General features: G+C 40.5%; 1 protein-coding gene across 1 annotated transcript; it reads left to right on the top strand.

The window, feature by feature from the left end:
- Window positions 1-17,739: 17,739 nt before the first annotated feature.
- Window positions 17,740-24,910, top strand: dnajc22 (DnaJ (Hsp40) homolog, subfamily C, member 22). The gene is made up of 3 exons (XM_072248903.1): window positions 17,740-17,792; window positions 19,136-20,135; window positions 22,890-24,910. The coding sequence occupies exons 2-3, from the start codon at window positions 19,293-19,295 to the stop codon at window positions 23,073-23,075; spliced, it is 1,029 nt and encodes a 342-aa protein (XP_072105004.1). The 5' UTR covers window positions 17,740-17,792; window positions 19,136-19,292; the 3' UTR covers window positions 23,076-24,910.
- Window positions 24,911-26,661: the final 1,751 nt, after the last annotated feature.

The following is a 26,661-nucleotide window of genomic DNA, read 5'->3' as shown; positions in this document are numbered from 1 at the left end:
CGATTGGTGGGTAGCGGGGCCCCGGGGAGAAGGTCGATGACACAATCATATGGGTGGTGCGGAGGCAGGGACAGGGCCCGTTGTTTACTGAACACCTGTCCCAAGTCATGGTACTCTGTGGGGACGCGGGACAAGTCGAGGGGTTCCAAAACAGGCGGGTCGCAGTAGCTTCTCTGGGAGATGGGGCTGACCACAGACAGTTGGCATGGCAAGACAGACTCCATTTGGCTATGCTCCTAGTAGACCAGTCTATATGGGGATTGTGTTGGGTCAGCCATGGATACCTGAGCACTACCGGGACTTGAGGTGAATGAATGAGACTGAATCGTACCACCTCCTGATGGTTGCCGGATAGGATCAAGGGCAGGGGCGGCGTACAGTGGGTCACCCGAGCCAGCAGTTTTCCATCCAGGGCCCGGGCCTCCAGGGGGGTGGTTAGCAGCTCGCGAGGTATCCCGGCCTGGGTGGCTATCTCTTCGTCCAGCAGATTGCCCTCAGCACCGGAATCCACCAAAGCAGATAGGGACAAGGACAGTTGTTGGTAATTCATGGTTGCCGGGATCTGCATCCGAGTCTGGGGTGCTGAAGGGAGTATCATTCAGCTCACCAGGGCTCCCTTTCTCACTGGTGAGCCGTCCCTTTTGGCCGCTGAGGGCAGGTATCCCAGAAATGTACCGGCTGGCCACAATAGTAACAATCCCCAGCTCTCCACCTCCGAATTCGTTCAGCCGGGGAGTGACGCTTCCGTCCCAGATGCATCGGTTCCTCCACCAGGGGGGTGGGGACGGTCGGAGCAGGAGACACACTGGGAGCGGCTGGGGAAGGGGGGCTGGCTGAGACTGGTAAGCTGAACTGTGGGCTTCCCCAAGGAGTGGGGCAACTGTTTCTCTCTCCCTTTGATGCTCCTGAAGTCGATAATCTAATCGAATGGCTAGCGAGATCAGAGAGTCCGTGTCGTCCCTTGTGGCCAACTCATCCTTTATCGTGTCCGAGAGGCCCTGTCGAAACACCTCCCGTAGGGCCTCGTCATTCCACCCGGCGTCTGCGGCTAAGGTCCGGAACTCAATGGAATACTTGGCCACACTTCATGAAGCCTGACGAAGAGTAAGCAACCGTTTTGCGGCGTCCTTACCGCGAATGGATTCTTCGAAAACTTTCCTCGTTTCAGTGACAGAGGAGGAGTAGGAGGAACAAACTTCTGGTCGGTTATCCCATATCGCGGTTGCCCGAGCCAAGGCATCCCCTCGTAGCAGCCCCATGATGTACGCAATCTTTGATTTATCGGAAGTGTAGGTACGTGGCTGCAGCTAAAAGACTAGGGAGCATTGTAACAGGAAGGCCTGGCACCTACCTAGGTCCCCGGCGTAGGGTTCAGGCTCGGGTACATACGGCTCTCGAGGGGATGGTGTTGCTGATTCCAGGGCGAGGCCGTCCCGAGCGGTGCAGTTTGGGTAGCCGGGGTTCTAGGAGGGGACGGAGAAAAGGAAGCAGAGACCCGGTCCACTTGTTCACTGACCTTCTGCACATTCGTGGATAGTGTCAAAGTCTTTCCGTGATCTCCCGAAGTAGTTGGTCGTGGGCACCCAACAGGCAGCCCCGGCTGGCCAGGGCCTGTTGTACGGGATCAGTGTCCGCTGGGTTCATCATGGCCAGCTCGTTCTGTTGCAAGGACGTGGTGGTGGAACGAACCCAAGTGCTGAACACGGGCGCGGAGGCCTAGTCGGGAGGCGTTACAGTGATACCGAGCATGGAATTGGTGTCCAAGAGAGTCTTTACCAGGAGTCTTGGTTTTAGTAGCAAATTCAGGAACGATGCTCTTAGAACTGATAGTCCTAAGAACCATGGAACGAGGTTACTCATACACAAGTCGACCAATGAACTGGCAGCTCCTTGTTGTGATCACAGGGTCTTTATTCCACAGTTTCTGATGGGAAGCAGGTGTGTGTAGTTAGTGGAACCTGGGAATGATTGGAAATTAAATGAGGTGATTGAGGCCCAATTGCTGAGATAAATAGCAAGGTGGGGGATTGCCAGAAGGGACCATGACACTCCGCTCCTTTGGAAACATTATAAATCCTGATATTTTTCCGTCACGATCTTCCCGCCTAGTCAAGCAAGTTACTTTTCTGTTAATTTAATATTTTTATTGTCTTACTTAGTATTTGTTCCACATTTTGCACGCAATCTTCCACCTTAATTCGAGTCTCTGCCATCGCTATTTTCTGATTGACGTTGGCGAGCTCTGACTTTATATCATTGAGTTGCTGTTTTATATCTTTTTGGACCTACCTTATCTCTTCCAGAATCTTTATCATATTTGCCGCTTCATCTGCACGAGGCCCAGCGTCAGCTTCGCCGCCACGCGCACGTGTAGGACAGCCGTGTGTTGCACCTCTTTCTCCCATAGGTTCCGCAGTGATGCTTTTTTTATTTCCATTCTTTCTCCCCATTCTTGCCCCCCTTATCAATTCAGATATTTTCGAAAGATCTTATATTTGATGGATTAATGGGGCAAAATATGCATTTTTCCAGAGGAGCTGTTGATTTAAGCTGCCATTCTGGACGATGACGTCACCAGAACCAAATCATGTCTATTTGAAATAGAGAAAAGGCTAGAACATAAACTTTCATGGAATAAGAAATTCTTCTATTTATAATATGCTTTTCATGACCTTAAGACATCACAAAGCACCTTAAAATTAATGAAGTTATTGTTGTAATAGAGGAAACAATTAATTTGCACAGCTGGGTCTCACAAACAGAACATTTCTCCACAGAAAAATGGGGTTGAAATGTGCTGGAATCACAACGTATATCTAGTTTGTACCAATTTCACCACAAACAAAATCCATGCTTTTATCTCATCAAGATTGTAGCATTGGGCCAGTGTCAAACATGTAGATGAAGATATGATTGCTTATTTTCAAAGTGTAATTGCATGAGCTTGCATTGATTAATGGTTGAATCCCTTAAAGAGAATGTGCCCATTGCCTCCATTCACTGTGGGAAACCATTTAAACTTCCATACTTTGCAAAGCCAAGTCAGAACAGGATGGAGAACACACATCACAATATTCTGCTCCACCAAAGGGTCCAGAAAGCTAACCAGGTCCACCATAAAATGCCAGTGGAAGGAGATCATGAATGGTATTAATGGAAAGAGGGAAACACCAGGAAGCCTAAGCATTTAGCACGTGTGTCATCAAGACACCATCAAATCTCTTCTCCCAATAAATGCAGCATAGAATATTAAATATGTATGACATGGATGAACACCACTGAGCCATTGAGTCAACATCAGCTGACAAACTGCTATCCATTTTAATCCCATTATTCATCTCATGGTCTATAGCTTTGTAGATTACAGTATGTCCAAGTCTTTCTTAATGTGATGGAAGTTTCTGATATATTTCTGATGTTCAAGTGCCAAGTAACAGACCCTTATCAGTTATAAATGAGAAAAGAATATTTCAGCAATTCCCTTCTACTCCTACAAAATACTTTAAACCTATACTCTCTAGTTATTGACTTAGAAATAAATCCTTCCTATCTGACCTCTCTAAACCCCCCATTATTTAGTACACCACTAGCCTTACAAACCATTTATCTCTACACCTCCACCATTCACGTAACAAAAAACAATCAATCTCTACACCTACCTACCTAATATTCATTTTCCCATCATCAATCCTGACAAAGTGTGACTCTAAGATTCAAAAACCACAGTTTACTCATACTCCAAGTTATTCTGCTATAGCTACTATATGACTTGGATACATTGCAAGATGCACTCTTTTTTTCTGAAGGAGGAGACAGGTAATCACCACCACCATCAAACTGGTACTAGTCAATAACACCTTCAGAGGTTAACTAGCCTAGACAAGAACATTATTAAAATCAAAAAATTCCAGAAATTTACCAGATATGAAAGTATACACCACATTTTCCACATAATCAAGATTTTAAATTTTATTGCAATACAAAAGACTACGCATGCTTGAATATGGAGCTACAAGCAATCTACTGGAGGAAGTCAGGATGTTGAACAGACATAGAAACATAGAAAACCTACAGCACAATACAGGCCCTTCGGCCCACAAAGTTTTGCTAGACATGTCCCTACCTTAGAAATTACTAGGCCTACTCATAGCCCTCTATTTTTCTAAGCTCCATGTACCTATCCAAAAGTCTCTTAAAAGACCCTATCGCATCTGAAGGGGGGAAAGGAACTGTCAATGCTTCAAGTCAAAACCCTGCGTCAGGACTGAATTTTATTCATTTGGCAAAGCAATTATGAACGTAACGAAAGTTGTGTATAAAAGTTTACAAACACAAAAATATGAGCCAAAATTGTCAGATCTGATTTCAAATCTCATTGGGAGCTAACCAACAGGTAGGATGCGTCAATAGTTTCCCAGCTGGCAACTTAAGGGAAATATTGGCAGAAATTTCTGTGCACATCATTTGACCACATTGTTGGTGTTGGATAAAGCATGGAAGGAGAAGGGTCTTGAAGCAGGGATTTAGTTTTTTTAATGGAACAATTGAAAAAATTGAACACATTAAGACACAATGATTTAAGTCATATGAAATGTGAAAAGTATATGAGACTTGAAAAGAACAAGTCCTGTTCTATATCCTGTTAGGAGTATAGAATGCAGGCTTAGATTGAACATGTTATTTTATTTTCCTACAAAATACTGTATATTTCATTTTTAGTCACTGCATTTTTGTAAATTTTATAATTTGCCTACTAAGTCATTATTTATTTCTAATGAGCTGGGAAAAACTCAGCAATTTTGCAGAAAAAGTTGTCACTTATTTCTATTAGTTTTGTTGTCATACCATGAAAAAGAAAATTATAAATTGAGGTGTCATTAGTTGTTTATCAACATCTCATCTTGTTAATAACACTAATTAAAATCATTCAAAACAACTTTGAAAGATACTTCGTTGACCCATGAAAAGCGTTCTGTTGCATTCTTATTTTCATAAGTGTACCTTGCAAGAGAGATGAGCAATAACAACTGAAGCCTTGAACTGTCCAATTTGCAGCCTATATTAATGATATTGAATGGTATTTTTCCTCAAACTTTTCAAATTGACTAGAGTTTATTTTACAGGACTTCACTGCTGGCACGGAGCCTTATCACAGAATTAGCCAGTTGTATTATAGCTCCTTCTCGAGTACGTTCTTCTGTTTAATGTGATTCAATATCAGAAGTGGAGCATGGGACAACCACACCTCAACAGGACTAATTGATCTCTAAGAGTGTTACTCATCTATTTGTACAAATCTCACTCCCACCTCTTCCTGGTCATGACACATAGCATTCATTGTACCTTGATCAGATACGGAATCTTTGTTCTCTTACAGTTTATTCATTCTGTAATGAAAATTGAAAATTCCAATAATGATTATCCGATCTCCATTGAAGGTTTATCTATTTGAATATATCAAGGTTACAATTACAAAGTAAAATTTAAAAGCCAAAGAATAATCATGTTATTAAATGCACTTATTGTTTCAATATAATCAAAATTCCAGAACCCGGGTTGAAGGAGAATTAACATTCTAGACTTGCTTTTAAACTGGTGAGGACTCTGGCATATTGGGAAACTATACAACATGGTAAGCATGGGGCAGAGGAATCTTCAACTGTTGGAACTCAGTTGATCCGCATACTTCCGTCTTTCAAAGCTGCTTTTTTTTTTATAAAAAAGAAGTTCAACTCTTTGTCAGCTGCTCCCAACAGATCGATTCATTACCAATTCCAATTCCAACCAAAAATGAAGATCATCATGATCTGGGGCCTTGTTAGCCCAGAGCACCAACAATTTGTTCTTCCTAATCTCCTGCTGACTGTAATTTTCTTTCAATTCCCAATTTTTGGGATATCACCCAAAGATCTGAGCAACATAACGGTTTATTTCATTGCCATCTCTTTATTTTATATTATTGATTACCCAGCCTCACTTTCTACTGGACGAACATTCACTTTAGTAACTCATCTTCAGAAATATCTAGTCATGGAAGCAGAGATAGTTGCAGTAAATTAGGTAGAGGGGTCGGTCAGTCAAGGTGCAGCAGCAGACATTTAAAGGAATCTTTCAAATAACACATAGTAGATACATTACAATGAATATGGAAGTCTAAGGAGAGGACCTGTCAACTGTGATTAAGTAAAAAAAGTTAATGATAGGATCAAACTTAATTAATAATCATATAATTCACAAGGCTGATGATAAAACATAGGATGGGGAGGGTATGGAAAGCTACAAATAATGACTATAAGGTTAATAAAATAAAATAAAAAGTATAGTATGAGATAAAGCTAGCCAGAAAGCTGAAAAGAGATGGTAAAAGTTTTTCTCGATGCTTGAAAATGAGTTGACAAAGTGAGTGATGGTCCTTTTGAAAAAGCATCTGGGATTTAATCATGGAAAATAAGGAGATGGTCATGAATTAAATGGGTATTTTGTATTGGTCTTCACTATTGAGAATAAAATTAAAATCCCAAAAATACTATGTATTTAAATCTGGAATTGGAAGGAAGGTAGTACTGAGTAAATTGTTGGTACTCCAGACTGACAAGTCCTTAAGTCCCAACAAACCTCATCCATGAATCTTAAAAGAAGTAGCTGGTGAAATAATTGATGCGTTGGTTTTAATTTTCCAAAATTTCCTAAATTCAGATAAAATTCTATTAGATTAGAAAACAGAATATGATATGTAACATGACTCAAAAAGGGAGAGAGATTACAACCCAAATTTCTTAAATGTGCATTGGGGAAAACATTATAAAAGGGCACTCAGAAAGTTAATCAGGCAAAGTCAGCATGGTTTTGGTAAATGAAAAATTAGGTTTGAACACCTTTGAGTTCTTTGAAGGAGCAACAAATGCTGTTGGTAGAAGGGAACCAGCAGATGTATCATACCTAGAGAGAAGGCATTTGCTAAGATGTCACATCAAAGAATAATTTGGAAAAGGAAAGCTAATAATGTAGGAAGTAGCATATTGATGTTGATAGAAGATTGGCTGGCCAACAGGATACAGATTAGGCATAAATGGATCATTATCTGATTGGCAAGAAGTAATGAGCGCTGCACCACAGAGATTGGTATTAGGGCCTTATGACTTTGATGAAGGGACTGAAGATATGGCTCTTCAAGTTGCTTTTGAGACAAAGCTATGTAGGAAAGTACATATCTTCATCAAAGGTTATGAGGAGAAGGCAGGAACTGGGGCTGAGGAGGAGAAAAAAAAAAGGATCAGCCATGATTGAATGGTGGAGCAGACTCGATGGGCCAGATGGCCTAATTCTGCTCCTATGTCTCATGGTCTTGTGGAAGGTAGGTTGTGAAGAGAATATAAGGAGGCTACAAAGGGATATAAATAGATTAAGTGAATAGGCAAAGATCTGGGAAATGGTATAATGTGGGAAAAATGAAAGTACCCATTTTGGAAGGAAAGTATTAAAAAAAAACCCTACTTAACATAGAACATAGAACAGTACAGGCCCTTTGAACCATGATGTTCTGTGAATCCTTTAACCTATTCCAAGATCTCTTTCCTCCTACCTGGCCCTCTATTTTTCTTTCATCGATGTTCCTGTCTAAGAGTCTCTTAAATGTCCCTACCACCAGCCCTGGCAGTGTGTTCCACGCACCCACTGCACTTTGTGTAAAAAACCTACCTCTAACATTCCCCCATTCTATCCTCCCAACACCTTACAGTTATGTCCCCTTTTTATTAGCTACGTATTTCTGTCCTGGGAAAAAAGTCTCTGGCTGTCCACTTGATCTATGCCTCTTATCATCTTATACACCTCCATCAAGTCACCTCTCATCCTCCTCTCCAAAGAAAAAATTCTTAGCTCACTCAATCTATCCTCAAGAGGTAATGCTTTCTAATCCATGCACCATCCTGGTAAATCTCCTCTGCATCTTCTTTAAAGCCTCCATGTCCTTCCTATAATGAGGTGACCAGAACAGAGCACAATACTCCAAGTGTGGTCTAACCAGAATTTTATAGAGGTGCAACATTACCTCATTGCTCTTGAACTCAATCCCCCAACTAATGAAGGCTACCACACAATAAGCCTTCTAAACTGTTGTGTGTTTGACACTTCAGTAATATTTTAGTAATATTGTAAATATATTGTTTGAGTAAGCATTCTTTGCTTGTTTAAATAATTCATTACGGGTTATATCTAAAAGTGTGTAAATGACATACGTTATTACACATCATATGTGTGCACCTTGCTAAAAGTAAAAATGAAACTAAGAGACGCATTCCCAGCTCCCTGTTTCCTTTCAACTAGTTTTAGGTATTGGAGTTACAAAACATTACAGTGGCATTGAGGAAGTTTTAAATGAACCCATATCAACTACCCACCTGTTGAAGCACAGTGAGAAATAGTCAAGTAAAAAAACAGCGCAGTACATGCTTTGGGAATGGACAGAGATGGTCGAGTTAAAAAATAGGCAGAAAAAATAGATGAATTCATGGGTTCATAAGCAGTGAGTACTGGGTGATAATAATCATAAATAAAAATAAAACAGAAATGGCTAGCTATATTGTAAAGATAGGTGTGTTCATCTGTATATTATACAGTATACTGAGTGAAATAAGCAAATGAAAAAGGCAATGAAAAGCAAGTGCTAGCTTTGCTGAGTGCATTACGTTCAAAGGCATACAGTTTGCTTCGAGGTTTAACTGCTCCAACCAAAGCACCCAAAATTAACTTTGCTGATATCATGAAAGTAATGCAGGAACACTTAAAAACAAGCTACTGTTGATTGCAGAATGCTTTAGGTTCCATGAGTGAAACTAAAAAGAAGGGGAGTCCATTTCAGTGTACGTGAATGAATTGAAGAAGTTGTCTGAACATTGTCAGATCACTAATGGGCTTAATAATGCACTGAGGGATTGTTCAGTTTGTGCAATCTTACATAGTCATACTTTATTAATCCCAGGGGAAATTGGTTTTCATTACAGTTGCTCCATAAATAATAAACAGTAATAGAACCATAAATAAATAGTAATATGTAAGTTATGCCAGTAAATTATGAAATAAGTCCAGGACCAGCCTATTGGCTCAGGGTGTCTGACCCTCCAAGGGAGGAGTTGTAAAGTTTGATGGCCGCAGGCAGGAATGACTTCCTATGACACTCAGTGCTGCATCTCAGTGGAATGAGTCAAGAAAGCATTCAAAAATGGCTCCGAACTGAAGCACAACTTACACTTAGAAGAGGAGTTGAAATAGCTGTGTCAATCCATTGTTGTCTGTCATCTATATTAATGATCTGGATGATAGTGTGGTTAACTGGATCAGCAAATTTGCAGATAACACCAAGATTGGTGGTGTACTGGACAGTGAGGAAGACTATCATGGCTTACAGAGGGATCTGGACCAGCTGGAAAAATGGGCTAAAAAATGAGATTGAACAATGCAGACAAGTGTGGGGTGTTGTACTGCCATAGGACCAACCAGGGTAGGTCCCACACAGTGAATGGTAGGGCACTGAGGAGTGTGGTGGAACAAAGGAATCTATGAATACAGGTCTATAATTCATTGAAAGTGGTGTTACTGGTAGATAGGATCATAAAGAAAGTTTTTGGCATATTTGGCCTTCATAAGTCAATGTATTGAGTACAGGAGATGGGATGTTATGTTGAAGTTGTACAAGACATTAGTGAGGCCTAATTTGGAGTATTGTGTGCAGTTTTGGTCACCTACCTACAGTAAATAAAGTTGAAAGAGTACAGAGAAAATTTACAAGGATGTTGCCAGGTCTGGGAAGACCCCGAGTTATAAGGGAAGGTTGAATAGGTGAGGACTGTATTCCTTAGAGCGTAGAAGATTGAGAGGAGATTTAATAAAGGTATACATAATTATGAGAGGTATAGATAAGGTAAATGCAAGTAGGCTTTTTTCACTGAGGATGGGTGGGACTATAAAAGCAGAGGTCATGGGTTAAGGGTTAAAGGTGAAAAGTTTAAAGAGAATTTAAGGGGAAACTTCTTCACTCAGAGGGTCATGAGAGTTGGAACAAGCTGCCAGCACAAGCTCGATTTCAATGTTTAAGAGAAGATAGGATAGGTACATGGATGGTAGGAGTATGGAGGGCTATGGTCCCAGCGAAGGTTGATGGGAGTATGCAGTTTAAATGGATCAGCACAGACTGGATGGGCCAAAGGGCCTATTTCTGTGCTGTACTTTTCTGTGACTCTAATGGAAACAGCAGACAGACACAATTGAGTTGCCGTCAGGAATGAAAGTGAGTGTGAACAAAATTGTAACGTCTAAACAGAAACTGACCTGGCCAAACAAATTGTTTTACCGTTATAGCAGGGGCTCAGATATACCAGACCAATGCAGATTTAAAGGTGAAACTTGCAGAAAATGCAAAAAAGTAGGTCACACACAAAAAATATGTTGGGAAGACAAAAATAAATGGTCTGCACAGGGAAGAGAAAGATATCAGAATCAGATTTATTATCACTGGCATGTGTTGTGAAATTTGTTAACTTAGCAGCAGCAGTTCAATGCAATACATCCAGAAGAGAAAAAAATAATAATAAATCAATCAATTACAATACAGGTGTCTCCCACTTCACACCACTTCGCTTTTACAAAAGACCTACATTAGTAACACACATCAAAGTTGCTGGTGAACGCAGCAGGCCAGGCAGCATCTCTAGGAAGAGGTACAGTAGGCTCTTCCTTCAGTTAGTCCTGACGAAGGGTCTCGGCCCGAAATGTCGACTGTACCTCTTCCTAGAGATGCTGCCTGGCCTGCTGCGTTCACCAGCAACTTTTATGTATGTTGCTTGAAATTCCAGCATCTGCAGAATTCCTCGTACCTACATTAGTACCTGTTTTCGCTAACCGAAAGAGGATTTTCGCCTTTGCAAAAAAAGATGCCCACTTTAAACTTGTGTTTACCCCGAGAAAGACTGCCATGACCGTGAAGCCTTGCGCAGGCAGGTGTGTGTGCATGCATGTACCTGCCGATTTTTTTCTACAAATCAGTTTTGGCTAAATCTTCCTGATTTTGTTAAGTCAAACTACACTGTACATACATTATTTCTACTTTATATAGGCTGTGTATTTAGCATATCATTCTTGCTTTTACTATATATTAGTGTTATTTTAGGTTTTATGTGCTATTTGTTAGGTTATTTTTTGGGTCTGGGAACGCACAAAAAATTTTCCCATATAAATTAATGGTAATTGCTTCTTCGCTTTACGCCATTTCAGCACGAAAGGTTTCATAGGAATGCTCTACTTTCGGATAGCCAGGGAAACATGTATACGTATATTGAATAGATTAAAAATTGTGCAAAAACAGACATAATATTTATTAAAAAAGTGAGGTAATGTTACAGGTTCAATGCCCATTTGTGAATCAGATGGCAGAGAATCATTGAGTGTGGGCCTTCAGACCTCTGTACCTCCTACCTGATGGTAACAGTGAGAAAAAGGAGTGCCTGGGATACTGGAGGTCCTTAATAATGGACACTGCCTTTCTGAGACACCACTTCTTGAAGATGTCTTGGTACTTTGTAGGCTAGTACCCAGGATAGAGACAACTAAATTTACAATCCTCTGCAGCTTCTTTCTGTCCTGTGCAGTAGCACCCCCCCCCCACCCCCCGCCCATACCAGACAGTGGTGCAGTCTCTCAGAATGCCCTCTACGGTACAGCTATAGAAGTTTTTGAGTGTATTTGTTGACAGACTAAATCCCTTCAAATTCCTAATGAAGTATAGTCACTGCCTTGCCTTCTTTATAACTACATCGATATGTTGGGACCAGGTTAGATCCTCAGAGATCTTGACACCCAGGAACTTGAAGCTGCTCACTGTCTCCACTTCTGATCCCTCTATGAGGATTGGTGTGTGTTCCTTCATCTTACCCTTTCTGAAGTCCACAATCAGCTCTTTCATCTTACTGACATTGAGTGCCAGGTTGTTGCTGTGACACCACTCCACCAGTTGGCATATCTCACTCCTGTATGCCCTCTCATCACCACCTGAGATTCTACCAACAATGGTTGTATCATCAGCAAATTTGTAGATGGTATTTGAGCTATGCCTAGCCACACAGTCATGGGTATATAGAGAGTAGAGCAGTGGGCTAAGCACACACCCCTGAGATGCACCAGTGTTGATCGTCAGTGAGGAGGAGATGTTATCACCAATCCACACAGATTGTGGTCTTCTGGTTAGGAAGTCAAGGATCCAATTGTGGAGGGAGGTACAGAGGCCCAGGTTCTGTAACTTCTCAAATCAGGATTGTGGGAATGATGGTGTTAAATGCTGAGCTATATAGTCAATGAACAGCATCCTGACATAGGTGCTTGTGTTGTCTAGATGGTCTAAGGCCATGTAGAGAACCATTGAGATTGCATCTTCAGTTGACCTATTACAGGTCCTTGCTAAGGCGGGAGTTCAGTCTAGTCATAACCAACCTCTCAAAGCATTTCATCACTGTAGGTGTGAGTGCTACTGGGCGATCGTCATTAAGGCAGCTCACATTATTCTTCTTCGGCACTGGTATAATTGTTGCCTTTTTGAAGCAAGTGGGAACTTCCGCCCGTAGCAGTGAGAGGTTGAAAATGTCTTTGAATACTCCTGCTAGTTGGTTGGCACAAGTTTTCAGAGCCTTACCAGGTACTCCATCGGGACCTTCTGCCTTGTGAGGGTTCACCCTCTTTAAAGGCAGCCTAACATCAGCCTCTGAGACAGAGATCACAGGGTCATCAGGTGCAGCAGAGATCTTCACAGCTGTAGTTGTGTTCTCCCTTTCAAAGTGTGCACAGAAGGCATTGAGTTCATCTGGTAGTGAATCATCACTGCTATTCATGCTATTGGGTTTCGCTTTATAGAAAATAATGTCTTGCAGACCCCGCCAGAGTTGCCGTACATCCAATGTCACCTCCAACCTTGTTCAAAATTGTCTCTTCACCCTTGAAATAGTCCTCCGCAAATCATACCTGGTTTTCTGGTACAGACCTGGGTCACCAGACTTGAATGCCACAGATCTAACCTTCAGCAGACGACGTACCTCCTGGTTCATCCACGGCTTTTGGTTTGGGAATGTACAGTAAGTCTTTGTGGTCACACACTCATCCACACAGGTTTTAATGAAGTCAGTAACAGCTGCAGCATACTCATCCAGGTTCAAAGACGAATCCCTGAATACTGTCCAGTCCACCGATTCAAAGCAGTCCTGTAGGTGCTCCTGTGTTTCCCTTGTCCATACCTTCTTGGTCCTCACTACTGGTGCTGCAGTCTTCAGTCTCTGCCTATACACAGGGAGTAGAAGTACAGCCAGGTGATCAGACTTCCTGAAGTGAGGGCGTGGAATAGCACGGCAGACATTCTTGATGGTGGTGTAGCAATGGTCCAGTGTATTGTTTCCTCTGGTATTGCAAGTGACCTGTTGATGGTAGTTGCTTAGTGATTTTTTTCAGACTGGCCTGGTCAAAATCCCCCAAAACGATGGTGAAGACATTAGGGTGCACTGTTTCGTGCACGTTGATCCCATTGCTCAGATCATCTAAAGCCCGTTTGACATTGGCCTGAGGTGGAATGTATACTGCTACCAAAATGATCCCGGAAATCTCCTGTGGTAGGTAAAAAAGACGGCACTTTACTGCTAGATATTCCAGGTCTGATGAGCAGAATTGGGACAACACTGATATATTTGTGCACCAATAAGAGTTGATCATGAGGCATACTCCTCCAACTCTGCCTTTGAGAGACTCTATAGGTCTATCCTGATGGTGTATAGTAAACCCATCGATCTGAATCGTTGCATCCGGTACAGAAGATACAAAGTCGAGTTACAGTTTCAAAAAGAGCACTAATCTATATGCAGTTGAAAAATTTGATAAGGATGAGAATGACAATAGCCTTGAAATTTATAAAATGAAAATTAACAATAGACAAGCAAATGGCTTGCATTAGAAGTGAACGGCAAATTAATTAAAATGGAATTGGACACTGACTTGGCTATTATTCTACAAAATTAGTTGTCTTTCATTATTTACAATCTTTAGAACTTTTGGGGGTAATTTAGTTTTCATTTAATAAAGAGCTAGTAGAGGTTTTATTTCCCAGTTCTCTACACCACACTCCAGTCTAGTTGGTGGTGATAAGGTAAGGCACATTTAAGTTGGACTGCCAACCACCATTAAAAGTCAGAAGAAGAAAATGAGTTTGGACAGCATTTCAAAGATACTGAACTGAAGGCTGCAGATATCCAACTAAATTTACAAAAGAGGACACATTCTCCCTAATTCAAATCAAAAGAACCCCTAAAATGGCAGAGATGATTGAAAGAAAAACCAGAAATGATCCCACACTGTCTCAGGTCTACATGGCAACCCAATACAGCTGGAATATGCAGCAGAAATCCCAATTCCCCTATTTTTACCAGGCTGAACTTACCTTTGACGGAGTTTGCCTTATGTGGGGATTGAGAGTTGTTGTACTATCCAATTTATGACAGTGAAATACAACAACCAGCAAGACACATTGGGTTTGTATGTGATAAAAACAGGAGGGCCAGCATTGTGGGGATGTGATTGGCTGAAACCAACTACAACTTGATTGGAAATCCATCCACCATTTGCATATCAGATTCCCTGTAATAGAGTCAATTGAAAACAAATTAAGAAAGATACTGGATGATGCCACATCAGTGTTCAAGGATGGTGTTGGAAAACTCAAATATATCAAGGGTAAAATAATGTTAAATAAAAAAGCCAGACCCAAGTTTTACAAAGCCTGTCCAATTCCTTATACCATCAGAGATAAATTAACCAGTAAACTATATCGCATGGAAGTTGAAGGAATTAATTCCAAGGTTGAGTGGAGCCCATGGGCAACACCAGTTGTCCCAGTAGCAAAGAAGAATGTGCCTGTCAAGATCTGTGGTGATTTCAAGGTCACCATCAACCCAGCACTGAAAGTAGATCAATATCCTCTGCGCAGGATTGAGGATATCTTTGCAAACCTTTCTGGAGGGAAACACTTCAGAAAAGTGGACTTAGGTGAGGACTGCCAATAGATAGAGATGGAAGAAACATCCAAAGAGTTTCTCACCATAAAAACTCACAAAGGACTTTATCGCTAAAATAGACTTATTTCTGGAGTAACATCTGCACCTGCACTCTGGCAGAGAGCTATGGACCAGGCACTGCAAGGCTGCCCAGGCACTCCGTGTTACCTGGATGACATCATTGTTACCAGTAAGGATGACAAGGACCATCTCCAAAATCTCAAGACAGTGTTTAAAAAGATTAGAAGGTTATGGGCTCAGAGCAGGATGAAACAAATGTGAATTCTTTAAACCAAGCATCATTTACTGTGGTTACACCATCGATGCACAAGAATTATGTGTGCTAAGAAAATTAGAGCAGTAGTGGTGGATGCTCTAAGGCCAAAGGAAGTGTCACAGCTGTGCTCCTTTTTAGGATTTGTCAATTACTATATGAGGTTCCTTGCAAACCCGGCTACTGTGCTCCATCCCTTAGACTCATACTACAGATCGTGAAGAAATGGCAATGGACAAAGCAGTATGAGGTGGCTTTCAAATAGGTAAAGGAAATATGACAACAGACACATTATGATCCACATCGTCCAGTGAAACTTGCCAGTGATGCCTCACCTTACGGTATAGGTGAAGCCATGTCACATATCATAAGTGACGTAAGTGAACGCTGTATAGCCTTTGCATCACATTCCCTTACTGCTGCAGAGAAAAAAATTACACACAGATTGACAGAAAGCCTTGAGTCTGGTTTGGGGTGTAAAACATTTCAACCAGTACCTGTATGGGAGGGAGTTTACCCTCTTTATTGATCATCAACCACTAGTGGGCATTTTCAATCCACAGAAGAGTGTTTCACTAACAGCAGCAACACAAATGCGGAGATGGGCTCTGTTTCTCGGAGGACACAATTACAAGATCAGATTCAAGAGGACAACTAATCATGGAAATGCTGATGGAGTGTCCTGTTTACTCTTGGGAAATGAAATACCCGAAAAATTTACAAAAGAGGACACTCCTCTTGACGCATTCTCCCTAATGCAAATCGAAAGTCTCCCTATTATGGCAGAGGTGATCCAAAGGGAAACCAGCAAGGATCCCACACTGTCTCAGGTCTACATGGCAACCCAAAATAACTGGAATATGCAGCAGAAATCCCAGTTCCCCCATTTTTACCAGAGCGGGATGAAGTTGCACCTGACAGGGTTTGCCTTATGTGGGGATTGAAAGTTGTTGTAGTATCCAAGCTGAGAGCTAAAGTGTTGGAGGAGCTTCATGCTTATCATCTAGGCATGGTCAAAATGAAATCATAGGCTCTAAGCTTTGTCTGGTGGCCTGGGATAGATCAGCAGATTGAAAAGCTTGCTTTGCACTGTTCAGGCTGCCAACACATCCAGAAGAAAGGTATTCAGAGCTGTCAGAACTACTTCCTGCAGCCCCAGAGTCAACTCCCACAAGCACCATGGAGAAGGCCCCAGAACCTGAGACTGTTTCCCAGGCATGAGTCTCACTTGCCAAGCAAAGTAACCTCCTTTGTCAGGAAAGACATTATTTCACAAGAGTAAGAAATCCTCCACAGCGATTAAATCTTTAGGCCTGAATGGGACAATTTAAAATTTACTGTGCTGTGGATGTCCATATAGTAGTTGTAGTATATAGTATACTGTATATAAACATACAGTATATATTTGTTCGTTTAAATAATTCATTATGGGTTATATGTAAAAGTAACTGAATGGCACACATCATGATGCCACCACAGCATAAGTGCATGCCTCTCTTAAAGTAAAAATGAAACTAAGACACGCATTCCCAGCTCCATGTTTCCTTTCAATTAGTTTAATGTTTTGGATTTACAAAACATAACCACCCTATCAACTGACACTGTAATTTTGAGAGATCTATGGACTTGAACCCCAAGATCCCTTGGTTCCTCCACACTGTTAAGAGTCCTGCCATTAATCCTATATTCTGCCTTCAAGTTCGACCTTCCCAAGTGAATCACTTCACACTTTTCCATATGGAACTTCATCTGTCACTTCTCAATCAAGTTCTACATCATATCAATGCCCCATGCTAACCTACGACAACCTTCCAGACAATCCATAATACCAGCAACCTTCCTGTCATCTGCAAACTTACTAATCCACCCTTCCACTTCTTCAACCAAGTCATTTATAAAAATCATAAAGAGCAGGGGTCCCAGAACAGATCCCTGCAGAACACCACTGGTTACCAACCTCCTGGTAGAAGTGGTGAGTGATTACAGACCTCTGAGATACAGAGGGGTTTGTTTGTCCAAGTGCACAGCTCTCAAAAGACTAGTGTGCAAGTTATTATTACTCATCTTCTAGCATTAAAAATATATAAGATGTTTTTGTCCCTGTACTGAAACAATTTGTGCTCAAAATACAATTTATTTTAAACTGCAAATACCTCAAAGGTTACCTTGGGACAGATCTAAAGTAAATTCTAACCTGATTTAAGGTTCATGCTGATTAGGGTTATCATTAAAATTGACTCTATTCATTGACCTGTTTAGTGCCTTTAGAATTTGCACCTAGTGAGTTAATATTCTACTAGTGTGAAGTAAGTTGTTGCAAAATGCTACATTCCAGTTTATTGTAATTTTACGCAATAATGAACTGCTCTGAGTCAACACAAGATTAATCCTCAGGGGGCAAAAGTCTTTTGGATTTAATCAGAGTTACACTACATTGTCTGGTAAGCATGTTTTAAAATTTTCTCTTGTTTCAAAGTTGCCTGATCCCCCTCTTAAATTGATTGTTCTCTTAAGACTATCACTTATGTACTGTATGCTAAGTACTTAAATTTTTCAGTTTATGTAAATGAAAGACCAAGTTTTGCTTGAGGAGGCAAAGTTTATCCTCTTAAGTTAGGAGCCATCCTTTTTCATGGGTCTACCCAAATCAAACCTAACTAAGAGACTGTTGAAACCCTATGAGCTTGTAAATCGTAATAAATTGACACAGCAGTGTTAATATTAAATGTGATTTCTTTTTTAGACAAGCTTTGTTACCTTGTACTATACAGTATATTGAAAACTATATAAATCTGCAAGTCAGGCATCATCTATGGAAAGATACTGCCTGACCTTCTAAGTTCCTCCAGCATTTTGTGTGTGTTGCCTTGAATTTCCAGCATCTGCAGATGTTCTCATGTTTGTAAATCTGAAAGTTGCAGTAATGCAGTGGAACCTTATTCTATGCAATACATTGTAGTAAACACATGCTTATCTTTGGATTTTACTAAGAGAACATTGAGATCATTATTTCCGCTGGTGGTATCTATGTCCTACACTGAGACCTGGCAATGGGCTTGCGTACTTTATAAATGCTGTATTCTCATGAGGTGTTTGCAGAATTTGTTATCTGCCTTATGTGGGATCAAAGTCACGTTTGTCAATTTTCTGACCAATTTGGGAAAGTTGGGGGGGGCGGTGGAGGACGAGGATTGATAGACAACATCATGTTAGAGTGGCCTGCTGATGTAAATTCAGAACCAAAACAGTCCTCTGTGACAGATTAAATAATCTTACACCTAACCAAGATAGTCTGCAGTTTTCCAAAGCACTATTAATTATTAACAATCCAAGCACAATGGAACTTAATGAGGTGTTTCCCTCACCACAGACCGGCATGTCCCATTCAGGTTCAGATTACCCTGCAAGCAAACTCTCTGATCCGGAAAAATGGTGTAATGTTTATCAATGTGTGTTACAGGTAATCTATGTGGTTTCAACCAGCTGAGTATCAGCAGTACTCCTGCACACGGTTGGCTTCCTTAAAACTCAAGTATTAACACATTTTACTCAAGGTTTTTAGAAATATTCAAGTATGAAATAGAAAGTATTAATCTCATACTAAGCATATAACCCATGGCCTGGGAGGTTTTGAGCCAGCATTTAGTAGATAAAAATATATTTGGTAAAGGCTGTTTGTTTTCCACACATTACGATGAAAATTGCTTCTATTTGGAATGCACAAATGTAGACCTGACCATATGTTGATTGGCAAGTTCTTATTATTCATTCTGTTTTTCTTCAGATTGTGTAAGATGAAAGTCTAGGCTAAAGACTTGCTTCAATCAAGAACCCAATCAATGATATGGACAGATCCGTCAAATTCCTTTACTGAACTATAAAGCAGAGTCTTCCTAATCCTCAAATTTTGACATCAATATTTATCAGTTTTGGCTGTGGAGATGATCAAAAGTTTGGTGATCACTTATGTCCTCTGGTCATTAGGTGGACCTTTAGGTCTCCATCACATCTACCTTGGGAGAGATAGCCATGCCTTACTGTGGATGGTGACATTTGGTGGATTTGGGTTTGGGTGGATTCGTGAGTTTTGGCATTTGCCAAAGTATGTGCAAAATGCAAACTTGCGCCACAAAAAGACTCAAAGGAAAAGAGATAAACAACCATCAATGAAAATTATCCGAACTTTTGGCCAATTTGTAGTTGGGGTTTACTTTGGTATCGTTGCTCTCATAAGTCTATCTCCATTAAGTGGTTTCTACATCATGGTCTTGCCGCTTGCTATCACACTGGGTGTTCACCTTGTAGCTAATGTTGGTGAGCAAACGTCCGATATAAAGGCAACTATGATAGCCTCCATTGTTACCTCCATCATATTCTATGGCAGACCCATTGCAACAATACCCATCAGTATTGTTGCTAGTGTTGTCTCTATGCAACACCGCCTCTACAAGACTTCAAGCGACACGGAAGACAATTTAAGGGTGCGACTTTACAGATTAGCTTTAGCTTGGCTGGCTTTCACAATGCCAATCTTCTATTGTATGTTTCACAATACTACAGTTACAATTACGTACATCTCCGACACCATTAATATTATCCTGGATTCACTCCGAATATTCCCACTGGTCAGTGGTCTCTTTGAATCTATATTACTTCTTCCATATCATGCATGGAAGCTCTCCACTGGTGGAACTGGATTAAGCTATGGTTACAATCAGGAATGGGAAAAGTTATTTGCATCTATCACTTCCATAAAGACTGAAAGAGAAAGGTTAGCGTACAAGGTAATTATAAACAAATTAATAATACTAATTGGTCTAGATTGCTGTTTCTTCTTCCACCTTAGATTGCATGTCTGTTTTACACTCCAACTGAAATTATTTCCATTCTCAATGTACAGATTGTACTGAAATCTGGAATATTTTATATATATATGAAATGCTACAATCATAGGTGATAGCTTGGTTTGGAGAACAGACACTGCTCTCTGCTATAGACGCATAGACTTCTGAAAGCTGTTTTGCCTGTTCACTGTCAGAGTTAAGGACATCTCTTCTGGGCTGGAGAAGAACTTTGGAGTAGGAATGGGAAGGTCCACATAGGCACTAACTACATGGATAAGACAAGTAAGGAGGTTCTGTTGAGGGATTATGAACAGCACAGGCAAAATTGAAAAGCAAAACTCAAAGGTGATGACCTCCATATTATTACCCAATCAGCCTGCAAATTGGCAAAGGGTAAATAAGATTAGAGTAGTAAATGGGTGTGGCTCAAAGTTTGATGAGGGAGAAATATTCTCTAATTCATGGGGCACTGGCACAAGTATTGGAAAAGGAGGAAGCTGTTTCATTGGGATGGGTTTAATCTGATCCATGCTGGGCTGGTAACCTGGCTAACTGCATAAATAAGATTAATATCTGGGCTGTAAATTAATTGCAGGTGAGTAAGGTTCAAGTGACATGAAGGTTACTAAATCAAAATCAAATAAGAGAACAGCGGTATAGGATGCTATAGCAGAAATGAAAATCAACATACGACAGGAAGAGGCACAAGATATTAGCAAATGTGTTTCAGAAAGTGAATAATCATAGTCATACTTTATTGATCCCGGGGGAAATTGGTTTTCATTACAGTTGCACCATAAATAATAAATAGTAATAAAACCATAAATAGTTAATTAGTAATATGTAAATTATGCCAGGAAATAAGTCCAGGACCAGCCTATTGGCTCAGGGTGTCTGACCCTCAAAGGGAGGAGTTGTAAAGTTTGATGGCCACAGGCAGGAATGACTTCCTATGACGCTCTGTGTTGCATCTCGGTGGAATGAGTCTCTGGCTGAATGTACTCCTATGCCCAACCAGTACATTATGTAGTGGATGGGAGACATTGTCCAAGATGGCATGCAACTTGGACAGCATCCAGAGTAAATTAAAACTACAAAAAAGTCAAAGATTATGGCTTTTTATCTGATTGCACATAGCATTTGTAACAAGATATTTGGCATAAATAGTCACAAATCAGTTTGACCTAACATGTATTACAAAAGCGTGTTGCAGAATGACCAGGACTAGGAATTCAGTATTCAAGGTTATTCAATATTCCAAAAAGAATACATAGATAGGTAAAAAGCGGTAGAATGGTATTTGTTAATAGAGGAAGTTTTGAGCATGGTGCTGACTTGTGACAATATCAAGTGGGTGGTGATATGGAATCAGTTTAAGTGGAAATGACAAATAGCAGGGAAATGAAGATATGGGTGGGAGTAGTCTACGGAGCCCCAAAAGTGTTGCCTCTCAACAGGACAAAGCATAAATGGGGAATTATCATCAACACGTAAGAAGAGAGCAGTAATTATCATCAGTGATTTCAGTCTGCACGTTGATTGAACTAATCAAACTGGCAAAGTACCTTGGAAGAGGAATTTATGGAATTCATTGTGGATTGCTTCTGAGAGCAGTATGTTAAAGAAGCTACTTGGAAACAGTCTTTTTTAGATTTGGTTGTGTGCAATGAAGTAGGATTAATTGAGGGTAAACACTCCAATCCAAAACTAGCATGCTCAACTACAAGGATCTGAAAGTATAGTCGTCCAGAGTGGATTGAGTAAATAGACTAAGATATAGTTTAGTGAATGAGCAGTGGCAGTTACTTATGCAGCTGGCTCATAGTGCTCAGCAGAAACGTGTTCTCATCAGAAAGAGGGATTTCACGAGAAAGATGAACTATGCTTAGTTGACAAAGGAGATTAACATTAAAATTAAAAATTTAAAAAAACAGGCACACAAAGTGGCAAGACTTGAAAACAAGACTAAAAAGCTAGTAGGGAAACAGAAAACTGATTATGAGAGAAAACTGACAAGTAATCTAAAAATGAATAGAAAGAGCTTCTGGGGATATATGAAAAGAGTGGGTTTAAAGTAGTCTGACAGGTGGTGGTACCCAAAGTAGTAGTCTAACAGATGAGAAAGTCAAAGCAAACATCGAGGTTAGAGCAAGTGAGTTCAGTAGGCAGGACAGGCAGGGACAGGGCAGGAAGCGTGGAAGGTCTGACAGCATAAACACACATGGAGTCTGTCAGCCTGTTGCACATTTTATGATGGTGCATCTCAAACCTTTTTGTTTCTTTGTATTAAAAGGGGGTGCATTTTTTCTTCTCCTGTATGACAGAATATTTGTTTGTTTCTGCAATAAATGGCCCATTTGTTCAAAGAACTAATTTTGAAGATGTGCATCCCCATGATTTTATTAGCCAATCTCCCAGATGCTTTTCTAAAACAGATGTAATTTTAATTACTCTAATCCCAGATATTCCCCAGATGAAACATCTAGTAAAATCTGTCTTTTGTTTAACGAAGTGACAAAGAATGTAATTCATAGTGATATAATTTCCTATTCCTGGTTAGATCTTGCCCTCTCTGGCTTTGTGGAGGATGCAAAGCAATTTGCAAGTAATGCAGTGGAATATTTTAAACAGCATACTGGTCTTTCTGAGTTATTGCTTTCTAAATTAAGACTTGTATTTATTTTTAAACTTCAGGTGCTGGGACTACGCCAGGAAGCAACCTTGGAAGAAATTAACACAAGTTATAGAGAGTTGGTGAAACGCTGGCACCCTGATCACAACCGACATAATTTAAATGAAGCAGAACAACAATTTCTTGAGATACAGGCAGCATATGAAGTACTTACGAAAAAGCAGACAAGAGACACTCCAGAGCTGTGATATCATTTATAAAATATCAAGATTCCTGGCTTTATGGCTGCTTTCCATTTATGATATAAATTTGTTAAAATTGTGGCATTAAATAAGGATGAATTGGGGCTAAATCTTCAGTTATTTTTCCTTGTTCTCTAGGTTAGCTGGAGTATTTATGCCCCATCTACATTACAGTTCAATGGATTCTCCCTTAATTCTCACATCAAAGATTACATTCTACAAGTTAAGGTAGTCAGATGAGAATATCATTGTCTGGATTTCTTATTTATATCTGCCTAGAATTAGTTCATTCATCAGTCAAGTCCAGATGCTTTTCTGAGCATGTTTTCTTGTCCAAATAACATCAGGCTCAAGAAACCTCTATTTTTGGAGCTTGAGTCAAGTTTGAAATTAGAATCATATAAAAAAAAGAACAGTAGGCCATTCTGCACTTCACACATGCTCCAGCATTCAATATAATCATAAATGATCATCCAAATTCAGTATCTCGTTCCTGCATTCTCCCTGTATGCCATGATTTCTTTAGCTACGATAACCATACCTCTGGAAGAAGTTTCTTCTCATCTCCATCTTAAATGAGTTACTCCTTCCTTACTCAAAAACTATGCCCCTTATAACTCATTTCCCACAGGAGAAACATCCTCTCAGTATCAACTCCGTTAATCACTCTTGGAATCACATATGTTTCATTTTCCTAAACTCCAATGAATATAGCTTGACTTTTCTTCATTCCAGGAATTAACCTTGTGAACCTTATCTGCTCTGCCTCTAATGGAAGTATATGGTTCTGTAAATATGGAGACCAAAGTGTATACTGTACAGTACTCCAGGTGTACAGTAGCTTTTTTTATAGTACATGTCCTCTACAATAAAGTTCAACATTCCCTTAGTCTTTCTAATCCCTTGTTGTACCTACATGTCAACCCTTTATGTTAATGCACAGAACTCCCAGACGCCTTTGTATCCAATTTTATAGACTCACTCTATTTTAATAACAATTAGCTCTATCATTCTTCTAGCTCCTATTTTTCCATCTTATATTCGGTCTAGTAACTTTTGGCACACTCACTTAACCTACCTTTGTGCATTTTGATTAACCCATCTATCTTTGCTTCAACAACAATGCACTCAGTTCCTTAACCTAAGGTATTAATATAGACCATAAACAGTTGAGATACAGTACTGGTCCCCATGGCACTCCATGATGACTGACTTTCAATCCAAAAGTAACCTCACTCTGTTAGTCAATTAAGTATCTATGCCAATGATTTTCTCCCTAATCCTTACTTTGACCAGTAATCTTTTATGTGGCACCTTATTGAATGTCTTTTGGAAATTCAAATACTCTTACATCTACTAGTTCCTCTTTATCCACCCTGTTTATTACATTGTCAAAGAATGCTAATAAATTTGTCAATCATTAATTCCCTCCTATAAAACCATATTGACTCTGCTGGGTTGTCTTTTGATTTTCTGAATGCCTTGCTATTACTTCCTCAATAATGGATTCTAGCATTTTCCTAACGTCCGATGTTAGACTACCTGGCCAATAATTTCTTACTTTCTGGCTCCACTTTTAGACTATAAGACCATAAGACAAAGGAGCAGAAGTAGGCCATTCGGCCCATTGAGTCTGCTCCGCCATTTTATCATGAGCTGATCCATTTTATCCTATTTAGTCCCACTGCCCCGCCTTCTCACCATAACCTTTGATGCCCTGGCTACTCAGATACCTATCAATCTCTGCCCTAAAGACACCCAATGACTTGGCCTCCACTGCTGCCCGTGACAACAAATTCCATAGATTCACCACCCTCTGACTAAAAAAATTTTTTCGCATTTCTGTTCTGAAAGGGCGCCCTTCAATCCTGAAGTCATGCCCTCTCGTACTAGACTCCCCCATCATGGGAAACAACTTTGCCACATCCACTCTGTCCATGCCTTTTAACATTCGAAATGTTTCTATGAGGTCTCCCCTCATTCTTCTAAACTCCAAGGAATACAGTCCAAGAGCGGACAAACGTTCCTCGTATGTTAACCCTCTCATTCCCGGAATCATTCTAGTGAATCTTCTCTGTACCCTCTCCAACGTCAGCACATCCTTTCTTAAATAAGGAGACCAAAACTGCCCACAGTACTCCAAGTGAGGTCTCACCAGCACCTTATAGAGCCTCAACATCACATCCCTGCTCCTATACTCTATTCCTCTAGAAATGAATGCCAACATTGCATTCGCCTTCTTCACTACCGACTCAACCTGGAGGTTAACTTTAAGGGAATCCTGTACGAGGACTCCCAAGTCCCGTTGCATCTCAGAACTTTGAATTCTTTCCCCATTTAAATAATAGTCTGCCCATTTATTTCTTCTGCCAAAGTGCATAACCATACACTTTCCAACATTGTACTTCATTTGCTACTTCTCTGCCCATTCTTCCAATCTATCCAAGTCTCTCTGCAGACTCTACATTTCCTCAGCACTACCGGCCCCTCCACCTATCTTCGTATCGTCAGCAAACTTAGCCACAAAGCCCTCTATTCCATAATCCAAATCGTTGATGTACAATGTAAAAAGAAGCGGCCCCAACACTGATCCCTGTGGAACACCGCTGGTAACCGGCAGCCAACCAGAATAGGATCCCTTTATTCCCACTCTCTGTTTCCTGCCAATCAGCCAATGCTCTATCCACGTATGTAACTTTCCTGTAATTCCATGCGCTCTTATCTTGTTAAGCAGCCTCATGTGTGGCACCTTGTCAAAGGCCTTCTGAAAATCCAAATATACAACATCCACTGCATCTCCCTTGTCTAGCCTACTGGTAATTTCCTCAAAAAATTGTAATAGGTTTGTCAGGCAGGATTTTCCTTTAAGGAATCCATGCTGAGTTCTGCCTATCTTGTCATATGCCTCCAAGTACTCTGTAACCTCATCCTTGACAATCAACTCCAACAACTTCCCAACCACCGACGTCAAGCTAACAGGTCTATAATTTCCTTTTTGCTTCCTTGCCCCCTTCTTAAATAGCGGAGTGACATTTGCAATCTTCCAGTCCTCCGGAACCATGCCAGAATCTATCGACTTTTGAAAGATCATCGCTAATGCCTCCGCAATCTCCACAGCTACTTCCTTCAGAACACGAGGGTGCACTCCATCTGGTCCAGGAGATTTATCGACCTTTAGCCTATTCAGCTTCCTGAGTACTTTCTCTGTCGTAATTGTGACTGCGCACACTTCTCTTCCCTCCCACCCTTGAGTGTCTGGTATACTGCTGATGTCTTCCTCAGTGAAGACTGATGCAAAATACTTGTTCAGTTCCTCTGCCATCTCCTCATCTCCCATTACAATTTCTCCAGTATCATTTTCTATCGGTCCTATATCTACTCTCACCTGTCTTTTACTCTTTATATACTTGAAAAAGCTTTTAGTATCCTCTTCGATATTATTTGCTAGTTTCCTTTCATAGTTAATCTTTTCTCTCTTAATGACCTTCTTGGTTTCCTTTTGTAAGGTTTTAAAGACTTCCCAATCCTCTGTCTTCCCACTAATTTTTGCTTCCTTGTATGCCCTCTCCTTAGCTTTAAGTTTGGCTTTGAC

This window comes from Mobula birostris, chromosome X (genome assembly GCF_030028105.1).
Source record: "Mobula birostris isolate sMobBir1 chromosome X, sMobBir1.hap1, whole genome shotgun sequence".
NCBI classification, from domain to species: Eukaryota; Metazoa; Chordata; class Chondrichthyes; order Myliobatiformes; family Myliobatidae; genus Mobula; species Mobula birostris.
This window is presented reverse-complemented; position numbering and strand designations above follow the sequence as displayed.

Excerpts from the sequence above, each read along its gene's own strand:
- dnajc22 (XM_072248903.1), top strand. The coding sequence starts at position 19,293 with ATGATCAAAAGTTTGGTGATCACTTATGTCCTCTGGTCATTAGGTGGA. Across the intron at positions 20,136-22,889 it reads GAGAAAGGTTAGCGTACAAG|GTGCTGGGACTACGCCAGGA; the intron begins GTAATTATAAAC and ends TTTAAACTTCAG.